Genomic DNA, 18910 nt, shown 5'->3' with positions numbered 1-18910 from the left:
GTAGCTTGAAATCAACCTCATCAATATAGTGACTTGTCATTAGACTTATGGTGTTAGTAAAAGTAATATGTAAGAATTGCTGCAGTATCTAGAAGGAATGTCCATGAGAGTACAAATGCTGCTCACATAAATTCAATTCAGTAATCTTTTACCAAAACTGAAAAAAACAGGATAAAGTCGATCAAAATGTGGCATCTACAATCTCGTCTTATAAAATTTCTAATGGCAAAGTAGGTGTTGGCCCTTTTTGCAGGGTCATCCCCAAACTTTTTGCCTTCGTCCTCCTATTTTTCTGACCTCTTTTTGTTGACTCTGGAACTCTGAGCACTTTATCACTGCTGATCAGTGCTAAAGCGCATGTGCTCTCACTTCTAAACTTGGTATGATTGGTTTACACCTGATTGGCTAATTTATTTTACCTGTAAGTCCCTTGCACAGTGGTATCTCTAATACCCAGGGCCTGTAAAGTAAATGCTACTAGTGGGCCTACAGCGCAGCCTGTACCACCCACAGAAGTAGTCTTTCAAACCTGGCTCAGGCCTGCCACAGCAGGGCCTGTGTGCACAGTTTACTGCTAGAGCGACCTGGCATCTAAATTTACTTCTCAGGCCTGGAACTCCTCTTTTACTACATATAGGTCACCCCAAGGTAGGCCCTCGCTAGCCCTCTGGGTGGGGTGCGGTGTAGGTAAGAGGTAGGACATGTGTCTGGTTGTGTGGCCTGTCCTAGTAGTGACAAACAGCCTATTTTGTTTCTCACTGCTGTCTCTCTTATAGGATTGCACTGGAAATGCCCTTTCATATAGCTAAGTGGTATTGTCTGATCTGTGAGGGGTGGAGTAGGCATGTTTGATATGGTTGGAATGGTAGTGAGAAATGCTGCTTACTGGGGTAGGTGGAATTTTTATTATTACCATTGTAGAAATGCCACTTTTAGAAAGTAGGCATTTCTCTGTGTTTATGACTCTGGTGTTGTGCAGCTTGACTCCAATCCACGTCTGGGGCAGAGTGACAGCTGGACTTTGTGCATACTTCTCAGACAGCCAGTACACAGAGAGGGAGGAGGTGTGACAAGATTGCATCTGCATACTGAATGGCCTTCCTGGGCTGGGAGATGGAGAGGCAGGGCACACTTACATTTGTATAGACTGTGCCCTGTCCTCACACAAAGAGCTTGTTTACCCCTTACTGATGTCTGGAGCCAGTGCTGGAGGAGAAAGGGGACATTCCTGGAACCGGTTAGTACTGTTTTGAACTCCCTCGTCCCCTTTATTGAAGCTGTGCAAAATGAGTATAAATACAGGGAGTTCTCCCCCACATTTTCAGACACCAATGAACTAATGAACTGGATACTGGATGCTGCTGGAAGGACTCGCCAGGAACTGCTTTGGGACTGATCTGCTGTTGTGCTGATCTGTGCCCTGCTAGGTCACTGAGAGGGGCTGCCGCCGCCTTGGAACCCTAGTGCTGGCCTGCTTGCTTGGGCCCTGTAACCCTGTGCCCCCAATGCTGTCTCCAGGGGCTGGGTGGTGTGCACCCTGCTCCCTTGTATTTCTGTGGCTAGGTGTTACTTCCTTTAGCTGGGCATGAGGGGAGTGCCCCTTGCCTGTAGAAAGCGGGTGGAAAGTGCCCTGGGGCATCAGCATGTGAAGAGCACTTGCACCTTTGCCCAGAGTGCTCCTCCTTTACACCAAGTGCATGAACAGTGCTTTATTTCATCTCGCCCAGCACGGGAAGAGTGCTCGATCATTGATCTGTCCTGGCGCATAAAGAGTGCCTCTACCAGAGTTCCTGCCTCGTCGAGTGCCAAGAAGTGCCCTTTGCCCCGTGTGTAAGGCTTCTCCCCTCTCCAGTTGCAGGAGAGGTCAAAAGGAGACTCTGGTGAAAGCATGGGTGGAGTGCACTCCCCTTGGTCCCCCTGGGGGACAAGCCGGTACCCACCTTTCAGAATTGAAATCCGGTAGGAAAGCTGCGACTCGTCGGTTGGGCCCTCAATGCTGTGATCTTGGGCCGACTGATTCTGGCCCTTTGAGGCCCTCACCCCCACCAAGGTCATTGTGCCTAGGTCGGACTAGACCCCGGGGTGCCCAGAAAGGTCCCAGGCTTGACAGCTGCACCACATGGCTGCGGGCAGCCGCTGTTGAGCCCTTATGCTGTCCCAGAGGAGGAGACTCTGGGAGGTCTCCCTGATGAGGGCCCAGTCATGAAGCAACAGCGGTCCGAGAGGCCCTGGAGGGCTCCAGACATGCTACAACCTCAGAGCAGCCCATTTATATAATGTGTTGTAGCGTTTCCTTTGTAGTGTATTTATTGTGTCAAATGTGTTGCGTGTGTTGTGCAAAAGCTTTACACACTGCCTCTGGGATAAGCCTGACTGCTCATGCCAAGTTACCAAGTGGGTGAGCATGGGTTATCTTAGTTTTGTAGCTCCCTTACCCTGACTAGAGTGGAGGTCCTTGCCTGTCTGAATTGCCTACCCTAGCCAACCAGGAACCCCATTTCTAACAGTAGGCACAACAAATATGGATTTATTGATAAGAAGAGATGGATTCAAATACAACCTCCTTCTTTCTACTCGATTAAGTCGGTAAACTGCTGTTAAGGAGTACTGCCCTTAACTACTGCATAGTATGCTGGTGGATGTAGATCAGTGGGAGCAGACTTGTTACATATATTCTGGAATTTTGTGGCCACGCTGAAGTACTGTAACAAAGATCTTATTGGAGATCTTAACAGAGGTCACTTACAGAAGAAGTTTATTACATGCTAAGAGATACATTTAGGGTTTGGAGCATAGACCCAAAAAAGGGAAGTCTGAATCCAGGTTTTTGCTTGACCAAAGTATCACTAGATCTACAAACGTTTGACCCATCAACAAATTGCCATGATCTACAAATCAGTACACCCTCAACAAATACCGGTTTAGTTTATGGAAATGCTGAAATGGAAGGCAGAGAGTTATAACTTCTATATAAAGAACAAAAATTAACACACCTAGTGTGAATGTATGGGATGTAATAATGTTAGCTTTGCAGACTAAGAATGCCACCCTTTGTGACTAGTGAAGCAGTATCCTTCAGTTTGAATACACCGAACACCAACAAAGGGCTGTAATGAGTGTCTTTCTCTCTGGATAGGAGAACTAAGGACTTGTCCTTCAAGATAAGGTTTAAGGTTATGGGTTCGTCTGAATGATTTTTGAGTAACTTTTTGCTTTGGTAACAATTGTATAATTATTACTTGAAAATGATATGTATACCAACCAGGGAATGTTAATAAGTTGCTGATTTTTTCTTTTATGTGTAGGAGCAGTTAAGATATCACTGCCCATAATCGGTTAAGTTTAGAATGTAAACCATGACATGTGTTCTTGATTGTTGTGTGGAAATTTAAATAAAAAGATATAACAAAATGGAGGCCATTTAATAATCCTGCAAACAACATTTCAAATATATGGTGTGTCAAGTTTTATGCGGATTTGTTCGGGAGGGGTAATTATCATTACAGAGAGGTATCTGAGAGCTTTGAAGGCCTAATTTTAGAACTATCCGAATTGTTAATTCTCCGGACCTTCGAGAATGTGGATCCTCAAACCCAATGAGGAAAATACTGTCAGGATCAGGGGTAACAGAAGAAACAGGAACAACAGTATTAAGAGACCAGCACAACAAGGAAAGATCAGGAAGAAGCAGGTGGCAATTTAGCATAGGCACACATGTATCAGGCAAGCCTTCAAGGTCAGAATCACGTAAGGACCCATCACAATGAAGACAAGACAGAAAACTGAAATTTCCAGGGAAATTAAAGAACTGTCAATAGCAATGGTCAGTTGTGTTGCAACTGCTTAGTTGTATAGAGCTCTGCTACATAGTTAGCCCCACTGTTTACACCTTGTCTGCACTCTTCTTTAAACAATCGAACCTCACAAATAAATTTGAAAAATTAACAAATCTTATTTGAAAAGGGCCGTTTTTCCTATCTTCAAGGAGCTACGGATCCTCATCCTCAAATGAATCCTTAGAGGGTAAGTGATCAACTAAATCTGAATGGCTGACAGCAAATGACATTTTTTGTTGTGGGTGCCATTACAGAATGCTAGGTGCCAAAGTTGTGTCCTGAAATAAAGTGACGGAGAGGGTGAAAGATGATGTTGGCACATCCTCTAACACAGGAAGCATATGTTTCCCTGAGGGTCAGATACTGATCCAAAAGAGAAAATAATAAAAATACATCCATTCTTCTTGTAGGGTTCACACAGACCCACTTTTAGGTCTGTGGATTATTGGGTAGACCTGTGAATTTTTTTCAAAATTCAAAGTTTTTTTTTTCCTGCAAAATGTGGAAAAAATTAAAACGCCCAAACAAATACACGGCAAATATGCACAGTGTGCACTCTGGACCCTGAGGATGATTGAGGTGGGTCAGGACACCTGTAGAGAGGGCTAAGTGCAGGACAATGATCTAGGCCACAGCCTTTGGCAACACTGCACTGTGCACAGCCTGTGGCCTGCGCTCAGTAGAGAATAACCACCCATATAGGTTTAGAAACATTAGATTACAGTCCTTCTCCAAAGTAAGAAATGCTAATGTATCCATAGAGAAACCATCCATAGTGTTAATTCTAAGGCAGTAAGAAATCTCACCAGAGGTGGCATCAATGTCATTAGCAATGCTACCTGTCACATCATGATGAGCAATGCATTCGGTAAGTGGGTTTGCACATTGTATTTCTATTTGTATTAGAAAGTGCAGCAACTCACCCGAAGACATCAAAGCACTATGAGGAGCCGAGAACAAGTCAACGTAGCAGTCAGTCACAGGACAAAATCAGTTAGCAGGGATACAGCCAGGATTTAAAGCCTTTCCTGAATCTGGTTGGGTTTTCTTCCTTATATAGTGGCAAAGACAGTGTGTTCCACTGGGAAACTTCGAATATATAGAAGCCTCTTCCACTGGTGTGCATCTGTTTGTAGGCTGAAATTTGAAGAAAGAAAAGATCTGCCAATCTAAGATTCTGTGGTGGATGATACCAAATAAAGTTGAAGGAAAGTGGTGATGGTGTGCATGCATTAAACACATGCACAAGGCAAGGCTTTAAACTTAATTGATTTTGACACTGGAGCCAATGTAAAGAGTCCACAGCAGGAGAGTAGTAGTTGTGATGTCTTAACTGTAGCAAGAATCTGACCAGCCTCTTGCTTTGTCTTGCTTTGCCCTGAAAACGTAATAAATTGGCTTGCAGTTATCGATCCTGTAGGAGATGAAGCATTTAGTATTATGACTGTATGCAATAAGGCGAACAAATGACAAATTTTCCTGAGGCCGAACCTTGAAAAAATAATTATTTCCTACAGTACTGATATGAACCATCATTGTCAGTCATGCGTCTAGTTTATCTCCGATTTTTTTTAGCAACATTGGCATGGATGGTTAGTCGGCCAATCTCCTGTGGCAGTTTTTCATCACTAGCCCAAGAGTTATGGTTTATGTAACTAACCATGGCTGGTGGGCATTCGCAGGGTTTTCTAATTTTTAGAAAAAAATATCCCTTTACTTTTCGTCTTTAGAATGAAGAGATTGTTGACGCGGTTCTCTTTAAGACGCAGCTAACATGGGGCCCTAATTGTATTAGATTGTTTAAGGTTTGTCCACTTTCAAAATTAGACTGTGGATAATACAATGGACATTTGCTAGGAGCAGCAGAACGTTGCTATTCTGTCCTAGCTACGTTTTCCGCATACTTATGGATTTACTGCACTTGCCACGCAATATATCACACTGTATTTATACTTTATTAACACGATCATATATAATCTCCAGAGCCCTACTAATGTGCAGGCATCTATTATTCTCCAGCTAGGTTTGTAGTATTTACACCTGAAATACATGAATGTAAAAGGGGAGTTAAGGCTCAGGAGGGGTAATAGTTACTGTAGAACAAATTCTCACCAACATTTACGTCACTTAATCATTTTAAGTGTAACACCTCGTAAATCTTAGCTCCAGCGAGTGCCATCACATGTGAAAGGTTGAAATGAGATGACAACAAGAGACTCAATAAATATGTTGATGACTGTGCAAGAGTTTGTATAATGATTTGACTAATTGGGTGCATCAACTAAGTCTTGAAAAAGTATTGATCATTTTTTCGAGACTGTGAATATTGTGTGATATTTTTCCAGTCTATTTCAGACAGATTATTACTGGTAGGTTTGCTGTTATGGTTCTGAGGTATAGTCATACAGCATTATCAGCTAATGCAATGGCAGTGCAAGATATACTGTATATTGCATAGTGTTAAAGTGTTTTGCTCTCTTCAATGTAGTCTTAAGTGTGGAAGTCTGTGTTTTGAGTGTTAATTTATTTTGGTGTATGGTATATTATATAATGTAATATTTTGTGATTGTCAAAAATGTTTCAAGGGGAAATGGAAGGCTTGTATGGGAGGAATGTGAGTAACGATTGAGTGAGGATTGTGATGGGATCTAAGGTGTAGTATGTACATATGTATGTTTTGGTATTTCTATAATGCAAACCTAGCCAAAAGGCAATGGAGTGTTTGTGATGGCCAACAGAGCTATGACACAGCTTTCAGCTGTTCTGCCTCACTTCACCATTATTTGTTGATGGTGAAGGAGGGCTATGATAACTCACTTATCCTGCTGTCTGTTTGCAAATGGGTGACTTGAACTCATCACCCTCTGCTCTTGGGTAAGGTGGAGGCAAGGGACCTAATTGCACCCAACTCTTGGTATGATGTCACACTTATTTGATAGCTGCCTGAACGTTATCTGTGCAGAAGCTCAGGTTCTGAATTTTCACCATCCTTGGGAAAGGTGGGGGCTACAAATTGCCCTCTTTACTTTACTGTGCTTGGGGCAGTTATTTTATTTTTTGATCCTCCCTCATCCTTTGAAAGTTGGGAGTGACACTATCCCCTAACAGTTGACTTTGTGAAGGGTACTGGTGAGAAACACCACAATCACGTGTGCCCCCACCATGCACAGTTTTTTCTTCTATAATTTGACTGCTAATGCTTTATTCAAATTTTTAGTGACATTATAGAAGTTGTCAAGAGTGCTCTATTATTTGTGGCAATTAGCAGTGCATGGCGAGGGTGTGAGTTATAATTGCTTGAAATAACTCTAGTTATGACTGTTGAATTTCTACTATTTTGTGATAGTAAATTCAGAACCTAACTATAACGTCCCTGTAACCTTTGGTTTTTTAAGTGAATTTCTATGTTTTTTTTTTATTCCATTCCCTCACTATAATGTTCCTTTAACCTTTGCTTTTCAGTGAATTTCAATGTTTTTTTTTTTAAGTAAAGAAAGTTTAATTACTATATGTTAAACCAACCGCCGCCACACATGTCCCAAGGTCATGTGCGGCGGAGGTTGGCTGCGGGGCCTGGACTGTGGCCAGGCACTGCAGCAAAGCCCCATTAACCATCCAACCCTGTGCCATGCATAGCTTTCAGTTGTGCGCAGCGGGGTTAGCCGTCATCACTTGGAATGCTTAACATTCAAAACACTAGTAATTAAACAGACAAACTACCAGGATTTGAACTTTCGACCTACTGAGTGACTGTCCAAGAGCTTTACCAGTAGGCCACAAGAGACTGTCTTCTGATAACTATAACATCTGTAACTATAACATCTGCAACCAAACATCTTGCCAGTGTGACACTTTCACGTTATTGCATAGAGAGACCATTGCATAACAATGTCTCTCTCTCTTCCATCCCTTTTTAGAGAGCAAGAGAGAGAGAGAGAGTGACTGGGCTGTTAGGGGAGTCTGAAGGCCCCCCTGTCCTAACTGGCTCCTCACTTCCTGAGGAAGTCAGCATTGCTCCCACAAGCAGGGAGCTGCATGAAATAGCAATGTTTTCATCTGTTTTGCTGCACACATATTTGTGTGCAAGGAAACAGATTGACAGCTGTTTCACAGCTCCCATTTGCAGAAAGTGGAGTTGTGTGTTCATTTGCTTGGCAAGCAAAAGCAAACAGCTACCTCCCAAGAATAGGCCCCGTGGGAGGTAGCAGGAGTCAGCTCTGGAGGCTGATGGTCCCCAGGGCCATATAACGGCTCCTCAAGGGGGAAAACAAGGACCCCTTTCGTTGTTAGAGATTAACCCCGGGGAGGTAGTGGTCCCCAGGGCCCAGGGGGGGTGTGACAACCTCATATATTTTATTTATTGCCCCAGGGATGTGGCAGTCCCCAGGGATATGGAGGTGGGCATGTGGGCCCCCTATATTATTTAAAGTGCATATGCCCCAGGGAGGTGACGGTACCTAGTGCCCGTGTGGGCCATGTGGCCCCTGCTCACATTATTGGAGTTCACCCCAAAGGGTTGGCAGTCCCCAGGGCCAAGGGCCCCCTACACTACATACCCCTTTATCCCAGGGAGGTGGCTGTCCCTGAGGTTGCTAGAAAAATGCTGGACACCTCCCCCTGGACTGTCTCCACCAGCAGGGCCAGGCACACACCTTACCTCTTGCAGGAGGCTGGCTTCTAGGGTACTAGGCAGACCTTCTGTAGAAAGTGCAGACTTCACTTGATCTTCCCTGAGAGACGATCTGTCTGGTAGACACCAGCCATGGGCACACAGCAGTCCTTTGAGTAATTTGTGAAGCACTCCCTTCTTGGTCATGAGCAACTTCAAAATGGAACAAAGTGGGGTGGTTTTGGTCTCACTGTTATATATGCTTTCTAGACAGGAGGTATGGCTCCATTGTCCCAAACTTCAGGACTTGTTTGTGTTTTTTTTTTCAAGTGTCCTTAGGCTGCTGTCCAGTTACAGCCTTTGGGTAACGTGATGCTTCTCACAACAGGTAACACTGGGGCTGCCTCCCAACTGAAGTGCCCACAATAATAGTGAAATTAAGTGGGAGGGTTCTGCACCTCAGTATGATCAGCCAATTTGAAGAAGTAATTAGGGAAAGACAAAAGGGCAGGCCTGATCTAGAATGTCCCTCACCTAACACAACAGAAACTGCAGCCCCACTCTTCAACTCAACCACTCACCAAATGGCAGAGCTCTAGAAGAAATAATCAGCAGCCCCTTTCTTACAAACTCTTGATGGAATTTCTAAAAGAAGCCCTGTCTCCATCCTCCCCAACTGGTTAGGCTAATCTCCTTCCTCCGGTCACAGGAATGCATGCAGTACGCTTCCACTCTGTAGGGAAGCTGTTGTCACTCTCAGTCTTGCACCATCTCATGCTATGGAAACCTGGGAGCATCAAAGATGGATTTCACTGGTCTCAGTACTCAGACCCACACACACATAGAGTCCTACTAATTCACACATGTTGCATGCATGCTACAAACGCACGTGCACCTGACATTGATGAAGGACATCAATACAAGGATCTTAGGTATTCACATCACAGTGGAACTTTACACATGTGTGCCACATTCTCATGTATCTATTACAAAATATGGTATGCTGGCCCGAGTGCTTTATGTGCTATACAGTCGCCCTCTGTCCATTATGAGAGACCTCTTGGTGCACCCCTCCTGGGGACAGGACAGATCCTGAACATAACATTGTCATGAACAGTCCAAGGATTCTGCACAATATTATCTTTGCATGACTCCAAGGGCAAAATAATAGGAAACCAGCAAAGCATGCAGTCTGCACTCAGCAGAACTCACATGTATATCCTACAGGGGACAGCCTTAAAGGTTCCACTGCAAATAAGCCAAGAGTGGTTTGATATTAATTTCCCAGAACAGCACAAGATTGACGGCTATGCATGTGTTTTACTGCTTGATTTGTAATCATCATAATTTGTTTTTATCCTTCTTGCTCAGCATTGTGTTGCCTATGGGTTACTATGAGCTTTACAAATTCAAAAACATAAAAATAAAATATAGCCTTTGATACTCCACTCTTAAATTGATTCGGACCTGTTGATGTTAACTCCGTTTTCATATAGTTTTCAGGGCTCTTCAATTGCTGATTTGGATCCTCTTAAAAAGGGAAAATTTAAATGTTTGTTTCATATAGGGTGATTTCTTGTCGTAGTCACATCAGTGAGGCTTCTGATTGTTCAGAATTCTATTTCTTTGTATTCCCTTACGTATTTACAGATCCTTCACCTGAAGCATGTTTTGCTCCAACAAATCAGTCGTTGAGCTGTATCGTAGCTGACAAACTGTAGTGATATATTAAAATGCATACAGCGACTACATCAGTTTTGATAGACGAGTTGGCTTATAGCTCGTATGTCAATAATATTTTTTTGACGCTCACTCTTCACGCAGAGAGGCAGTCACAAGTTATCCACGGAGACATTAAGTAACCACTAAAGGCAATAAAAGAAATGTACAAATGTATAGCAATTCGCAATTAGCTCATTATTTCAAGAAACACACATCTTGGATTTCAGATGTATCCTTATTCTCAAACAAGTGAAAAACTTGGGCAATTGGGTCAAACCTAAATGATTATGACCCTGCAGCTTTCTTAGGAGATTCTCAGTTAGTATGGTGTAAGGGTAGTGCCAAGTCCTTGACTCACGGTCAAGGACCCTTATTTACTTGTGCAGTTCTGAATGTTGCTCCTGTGAGGATCTCATGAAAATAGCTTTACATATATAAAGAAGGTGTGATCACTTTCCGTTAAAATAAGTGATAATAAGCTCAAAGGGTACTCTGTCACGTTAAAGTGAAATAAGAATCATTCTTGAACATTTTTCCTATAAAAACACATTTTGGTTATTTTTTCTGTTGAAGAACTAAATGAAACCGAATTAAGTTCTACAAGTTATAAAAGTTGTGGGCACATTTGCCAGTGTTACAGACTTAAGATATGTATTCTAGATACCTGGACATACCCCAGATATGCAAATTATGTTATGAGGAAAAGAAGACTGCTTAATCGCTATAACCAAGGTGGAAGTTAGTCATTTTTCTTGTTGTCTCCAGGAACTGAAATTTATTTGTAGATTTGATTACTAGTGCCTGGTAAGATTCCAACACCTGTGAAAACCACTGCCCAGTGTGAGAATTATGAGTCTGTTGGCAAAACCTGATGAGATTTTCTCCCTGATAATTTTCACCAGGTCACATTTGCCAAAATGTATTGGGTTCGAAATATCCGGTATATATCACCATATGCGGATTTTGTTTTGGTAAGGTCCAACAGCAACATATATTGATCGCAGATTCAATGGGAAACATTGCCATGGCAGTCATTTGTTACATATGAGAAAATAAGATCCCCATGGTATGTTTATTTATTTGGCGCAGTAATTTACACCAAGATACCGAGGCACTTGTCACCGTAGCCTTGGTTTCTGTGAGTTATTGGTCTTCTTGACAAAAGCTTTAGACTTGTGGGTTATAAACTAGCTTCTGCATGAGTTATAATCATGGACGTCGATTCACCAAAATGCTAGGGGTAGCAGAAGTGACATCACATGTCCTTTGACACCAATGACATCACAAGAAGTGATGTCATATGACATTTGACCTGCTGTCACCCTCCCCTCTGCTATCAGTTTTCTCAACCTTCTATTTTTTATTAACACTCTCACCCGTCTCACTCACCTGTTGCTGTCTCTTGCTTACTCCGTCTCCTCCTCCTGTAACTCAACTGGCTCTCTCACTCTCTGGTCTTCTTATCCTATTTGAGTGTGTTTCTCTCTCTCACTTGTTTTTTTCACCTGTCTCTTGTATACCTCTTTATCAACTGACTTACACCTCTATTACTGTCTGCCTCTTTCTCACCTGTCTCCGAATTAATATCACATTTATGTTTCTCACTCCCGCCCTCAACACCTCTCACTCAGGGTTTTTTTCTAATTTGGTCCAGTAGGAGGCACATAGATGCTTTTTACAGCCAGGGTCGGATGCACTTGTAAATTAAATCATTGTTTTACAAGTGTGTTTGCTTAGATAGTTTTCATGCCTCCTCGTGCACACAATATAGCTGAGGAGCGCGGAAAGCGCATAAGGCGCATTGTTTAACTTTGTTTTTGACCCTGCCCTTACAACCTCCGTGGCAAGCGGTCACAAGGACAGTGCCAGAGATCGAGGAGGGAAGCTAAGAGTCGCAAATGCGACCCCTGGCGACCCCTAAATGACGTACTTGGTTATTATAGCTCCTGCTTTATCTTGCTTATATTTTACGGAGCTGCATGTTACTCGCTTTCTCGTATATCTGAAATAATGAACTTATATAAAGAGCGGTTTGCTAGGACATTGCCCTCTGGCATCCATATTTGTATTTAATAAAAAAAACTCCGGACTTCCTGACTCTTCTTACCTTGTGGTTCTGATAGGATGTCACAGCGATGAACGCAGTCTCAGAAAAGACGTGAGTGCAGAAGGCTGTATTTTTGGATCCAAAACCGTTATTTTCGTCAGCTTTCACAATGTGGAGTCTGGGCTGGTATTTATGCATGGAGTTCAGGATAATCTTTGTAAAGATAAAGAAGCGGTAGAGGGTGAAGCAAAACACAAATATGAAGATATTGAGGTAATGTATCTTTTTGATAGCCTTAACAAAAAAAAAGTAATCTCTGATATAAAGACTAATGTTAAAGATAACGTAGAAAATCTAATAACAATATTGGAATAATAATCAAACATTTTTACATCTTTTGTGAGGCATTTTGTGCTTCATGTCACTCGCCAAAGCAATATTTCAGACTATATTTCACGTACAAACGATGTGAAGCTCGTGTTTAAGATCCAGACAAATCTAGAAGCTCTGTGATGTCTACCCGCGTCTCAAAACACACAGACAAGCATTCAGTGATGTATCACCATATGACTTTTCCTGCCAGTACTTTAAATGGGCCAGCATTCAATGGTAGAGTGGCGGACTTTCTTAGTTTTTCCTCTTTTGAGTACTAGATCTTCTCCTTGGAAAGGGAGAGCACCAGTATCCTGAGGAGCAGATCTAGCTTAAGTTCCTTATGGAGCAACAGCTAGTTTTTAGTTTAAACCCTAACAGACAGCACAGCTGTCTGATTTGGTAAAGACGTCTTGGAGGAATTAAGAAAGCTTCCCTGGGATTACATTCCACCCATTGCTTACCATTGTCTTTGTAGTTTGTAACTCACATTTTCTGTCTTTCTATTTGCTAATTTTATTTCTTTTAGGCTGTCCACTGTGAGTTATCCCACCCAAGGAATAAAACCTTTTCACATGCCTTTTCATACTATATCTCCTTGTATTCTTCCACAAATGCTCCTTTCTGTAAACAGGCCTGTAAATCTTGTTCTTATCTTGCCACATTTTCTGTGCGTTCAAAGACAGGGGTCAAACTGCAGGCTCTGTCTTCTGAGGGAGCTTATTGTTTACTTTTTTCTGACTTCAAAGTGGGAGGATTTATGTGACAATCTTGCTGTATACTGGGGGTCGGAAAAGGTTTTACTTTCTAACACACAACAACATTTAAATGACCTGCAAGTATTTCATACTATATCAGAATTAGGAAAGTGCAATGAAGCATATTTTTTGTTAATTAATAAATCTGTTATAAACAAATACTTTAATATGATCAAAACAAATCAATTCAATAGGTGATGCCATTTCCACACATTATCATTTGTGCGCTGTATAGTTTTATTAGTAAAACTAAACTGTAGGCCTGTGCAAAGGTGATAGTCATTTCAATTGAAATGTGTTGGTCGGAATGGCAGTGTGCTACCATGCATACTCCCCTCTATGCCACTCCACTCTACTCTGCACCACTCCACACCACTACATTCTACTGTGCACCACTCCGCTTTACCCCAGTCCACTCCACTGCACTCCATGGCACTTCACTCTACGCCTCCTTACTCTGCACCACTTTACTCTATGTCAAAGGCACTCTATGTCACTCTGCTGTACACTACTGTGCTCTTCACCAGTGCACTCTACACCACTCCAATCTAGGCTTCTCCACTCCATGCTGCACAACTCCACTCTATGCCACCACACTCTATGTCAATACACTCTACACCAATCCAATCTGCTCTGTACCACTCCACATTACATCTCTGCACTCTACGCCAATCCACTGTAGTCCAGTCTAATCTACTCTGCCCCACTGCACTCTATGCCATTACACTCTACTCCACTAACCTCTATGCCACTGCACTATACCCTGCACCACTTAACTTAATGCCACTACCCTCTACTCTATGCCACTGCACCCTATGCCACTGCACTCTATGCTACTGCACTCTACACCACTGTTCTCCACTCTGCGCCACTCCACTCCATGCCAATGCACTCTATGCCACTTTACGCCGCTGCACTCTAACACTCTACTCAGCAACACTGCACTCTCTGCCACTGAAATCTGCATTACTGCACTCTATGCCAGTTTAATCTGCATTGCTGCACTCTATGCCACTGGACTCTGCATCATTCCACTTTACTCCACTGTGAACACCACCCCAGACCACTCTACACCACTCCACTCTGCTACTTTACACCACTCTACTCTGCACCACTGCACTCTGTGCCACTGTATTCTACACCACTGCACTCTATGCCACTTCACTCTAATCTACACCACTGCATTCTTAAACACTGCATAGTATGCTGCTGAATTCTGTGCCTCTGCACTGTATATCACTATACTCTGCAAACTATAAGCCAGTGCACTCTAAACCAGTCCACTCTACTGGACTCTATGCCACTGCACTCTACTCCACTCTGCACCACTCTACTCTGTACCACTGCATTCTAGCCTCTCCACTGAACTCAAAGCCACTGCACTCTATGCCACTCTATTCAGCACTACTCTACAACACTGCACTCTATGCTTTTGTTCTCTAACCACCCTTCTACACGCCTGCACACTACAACACTCTACTCTGCAACACTGCACTCTACACAACTCTACTTTGCACTACTGCATTCTATGCCAATGTACTCCACTCCACTCTACTCTTCGTCACTCCACTTTATGGCACTGCACTCTGAAGCACCCCACTCTATTCCATTGCACCATATACCACTGCAGACTACAGCAATATACTCTACACCACTCTACAACAAGATGTATTGTCTTTGACAATGCTTGTAATTACTTGGAGGTTGCTGTACAGAGTCTGCAACACCTCTGATTCTTTGCAGACAGTCATACTGTGGGTGTGTAATGCAGCAAGGTATGTCAGGATTCCTGACACTCAGGATATCCTGACGATGGCATGATGGTTGCGCCTAACTGTAACCATTCAGAGCCTAAAAGGTAGCATGGAATGACCATGCCACAGACACAGCAGATGCCTTCAAAGCACTGCCCGAATGTTGGGAATGTTGTAGGAGGAGCTATGACCTAAGGGCAAGAGCTGTTAACTTTGGAACTGGAAAACCAAGTTTAAATCCATCAATGGCTCAGACATGATGTGATTCTTGGGAAATTACTTAATTATTACTGTGCCTAATAAAAATGTGGATGTATGACATAGTGTAATGAAAGGAATGTTTTTTTTCCATCCAGGTGATGACAGAAGAGGTTGCGGGGGCCAACGTCATGGCGTTTCTATCTCAAGTGAGTTGAACCCATGGAATAAAATGTGCACAAGGACCATTGTTCACTTGATTCCCTTATCTCTACTGGCTGGCACTCCATGTTTTCCATGCAGCAGCACTTACTGCAGCTGTGAGGGGTGCTTTCTTTTATTGTGATGTTCATGAAGGTGCATCTGTTTTTGGTGCACACATGCAGTTGTAGCCTTGGCAGACCCTGGTTTCGTCTTTTGTTGTGGACCTAAGTATGGGGCCAGATGTACAACAAGCATTGATAAATGCATTAGGTTTCTCCTATGTGATTAACAATAAGCTGTTTTTGTTGTAAGTTGTAGCTTGCTGAGTAGTTGTGCAATATGGGTCACAGAAAGTCTGTTGAAGTGTTATGGCGTGTTTATGTACAAAAGGGCAATATACTGTGCTGTTACTTGTGGTATGGTGGGGAAAGTAATAGCAACATTTTGAAAAATAAAAGTGGGAAATAATAGAATTAGTTGATGTAATAGCAATATTATGTGTTTAGAGGAGTTCTGTGAAATTTTGGACCTGGTGTCACTGCACCTGCTGCACAATTCAAATCATAATCCTAGTTGCTGCAAGATAACTACATTGGTGACTGCCTGTTTGTTAGTAAAATATAGTAACATTTGGTATTTAGAGGAGTTATAACAACTTTTGGCCCTGGTGCCACTTCACCTGGTGCACCATTCCAATAATGGTCTTATCGCCTATAAGGTAACTGCACTTGTGACTGCTTGTTTAGTAGTAAAATATTGCAAAATTTGGTGTTTAGGGGGGTTCCTAGAACTTTGGGCCCTGGTGTCACTGCATCTGCTGCACCATTGATATCATAACCCTAGTGCCTGCAAGGTAACTCCACTTATGACTGCCTGTTTAGTAATTAAGTATAGCAATATTTGGTGTTTAGAGAAGTTCTGACAACCTTCTGCCGCAGTGCCTCGGCAACTGCAGCACCATTGAAATCAGGACCCATGTGCCTGTTAGATAACTCCACTTATGACTGCCTGTTTAGTTTTATATTTTAGCAATAATCTGGGTTTGGTGGGGTCCCTAGAGCTTTAGGCCCCAGTGCCACTGCACATGCTGCACCCGTCAAATCGCAATCCTATTGTCTGCAAGGTAACTGCACTTGTGACTGCCTGTTTACTGGTAAAATATAGCAATATTAGGTGTTTAGTGGGATGCCCAGATCTTTTGGTCCTGGTGTCACTGCACCTGCTGCACCATTGAAATATTGGCCCTATTGCCTGCTAGATAACTGCACTTCTGACTGTCTTGTTTAGTAGTAAAATGTATCAATAATCTGTGTTTAGTGGGGTCCCTAGAGCTTTTAGCCCCAATGCCACTGCACCTGCTGCACCATTCAAATTATGTCCCTTTTAACTGCCAGGTAACTGCAATTGTGACTGGCCATTTAGTAGTAAAATATAGCAATATAAGGTGTTTAGAGGAGTTCTGACAATGTTTTGGTCCTGTGCCACTGCACCTGCTTCACCATTCAAATCATGACTCTAGTGCCTGAAAGATAACTGCTGTTGTGGCTGCCTGTTTAGTTGTAAAATGTACCAATAATCGGTGTTTAGTGGCGTGCCTGGACCTTTTGGTCCCAGTGTCACTGCACCTGCTGCACTAGTAAAAGCATGACCCTAGTGGTTGCTCCGTAACTGCACTTATGACTGCCTGTTTAGTTGTAAAATCTAGCAATAATCGTTTTAGTGTGGTGCCTAAAGCTTTTGGTCCCAGTGCCACTTCACTTGCTGCACTATTGAAATCATGGCCCTGGTGCCTGCTAGATAACTGCACTCACGACTGTCTGTTTAGTAGTAAAATATAGCAATATTTGGTATTAAGTGGAGTTATGTCAACTTTTGACCAGGGTGCCACTGCACCTGTTGCACCATTCAAATCAAGTCCCTTTTAACTGCAAAGCAACTGCAATTGTGACTGCTTGTTTAGTGGTAAAATATAGCAATAATCACTGTTCAGTGGAGTTCTGCAACTTTTGGGCCCAGTGCCTCTGGACCTACTGCACCTTTCAAATTATGACCCTAGTGCCTGAAAGATAACTGCATTTGTGACTACCTGTTTAGTAGTGAAATATAGCAATAATCGGTGGGGGGCCTAGAGCTTTTGGTTCCAGTGCCACTACACTTGCTGCATTATTGAAATCATGGCCCCAGTGGAGGAACAGACTGCAATCACAAAACTCAAGGAATACTTTTAAAACCAGCACATGAAGACTCTGCAGCAGTTGTGTGGTGCTGAAAAATTATAAAGAAACTGTCCCAACAACAAATAAAGGAGGTCAAAACATCCCTTCATAGCTCCATGCAGCGTGCTCATGGAAAGCATTACAAATCCCTTTGTTGGTCTTTACCTTACATACACACAAAGAGAAGCTCTTGTATATTAACTTTATTTTTACCATGCAATGATTATTATAACATTTAGAATTTGATCACAATGACCAAATAGATTAAGTTGTCAGAATCATCCGATAATGCCTACAAAGTGCAAAGAGAGCTACTGGGGAATGAATGGAAAATACCACAAAAGTTCTAAGACTAAAGCATCTGCTTTACACAACAAAGTAATAAAAAGCAAGCATTCCTACATACTGTTAGAAGCTGTCATCCTTTTCCATGGGAAGAGATCTTATCTTATAGTTGAACAGACCCTGAAGTCTGACAATGAATGGGGCTTAAACAGTGTGAAATGTGCAAGATCACCATATGTTAGGGTGACACTGGGACTTAAATGTACTTTTGTCCTTTGAAATGTTCAAGCTACACACGTAAACGCTAATTATGTACAATTAATACATAATGTAGGCTATACGGTTTCTGGGAGTGCATTTAATGTATATGGACTGAGAATGCCGATAATAAAGGGAAATTACATTAAATGCAAACACTTATTGTACCCAAAACTCCGATTTAAATTAAGGCTGTCCTCCAATCGTCAGAAAAAGACACAAATTACCAACCAGAGATGTGTATTAAATTACCCCTGGCTTAATTTAGCCCTGTATTGCATTTCAGGCAATTCAGCACGTGCGTTAAGGTAAAGCTTTGAAAACACACAATATTTTTCAATTAAATGTTGAGTCGATAATGCAACAACCCCCATAATAAAGAAAGTAGTAGAGACCAGTTCAGTTATTAAGACCCAGATTTAAGAAAAGTGGCGATTCACATTATGAAGCACCACTTTTCTTGTGCCCCTAGCACCATCCCAAAGCCACCATGTGTGCATATTTAAGATTCTGAGCACCATAGAGTTATTAGGAACAACAGCGTCAACATTTTTGATGCTATTGTGGTGCTTTGCTCTACCAGCGTCCAAAATTCTGACGCTAGTGGAGCAAAGTTGACGCTAGTGGAGTAAAATGCAAGGAGGCCCATTG

The 18910-nt window shown here is 42.4% G+C and overlaps 1 protein-coding gene across 4 annotated transcripts in view; it reads right to left on the bottom strand.

Annotated features, from left to right (window-relative positions):
- The window catches only part of TBX5 (T-box transcription factor 5), a 399833-nt gene that overhangs the window by 215627 nt on the left and 165296 nt on the right, over nucleotides 1-18910 (bottom strand). For all 4 annotated transcript variants that reach the window (XM_069214523.1, XM_069214524.1, XM_069214522.1 and 1 more), the window contains one exon: nucleotides 12275-12427. In XM_069214523.1, coding sequence (XP_069070624.1) covers nucleotides 12275-12427 — 153 coding nt within the window. The remainder of the gene's footprint in view (nucleotides 1-12274; nucleotides 12428-18910) is intronic.

Source organism: Pleurodeles waltl, chromosome 11 (genome assembly GCF_031143425.1).
Source record: "Pleurodeles waltl isolate 20211129_DDA chromosome 11, aPleWal1.hap1.20221129, whole genome shotgun sequence".
NCBI classification, from domain to species: domain Eukaryota; kingdom Metazoa; phylum Chordata; class Amphibia; order Caudata; family Salamandridae; genus Pleurodeles; species Pleurodeles waltl.
This window is presented reverse-complemented; position numbering and strand designations above follow the sequence as displayed.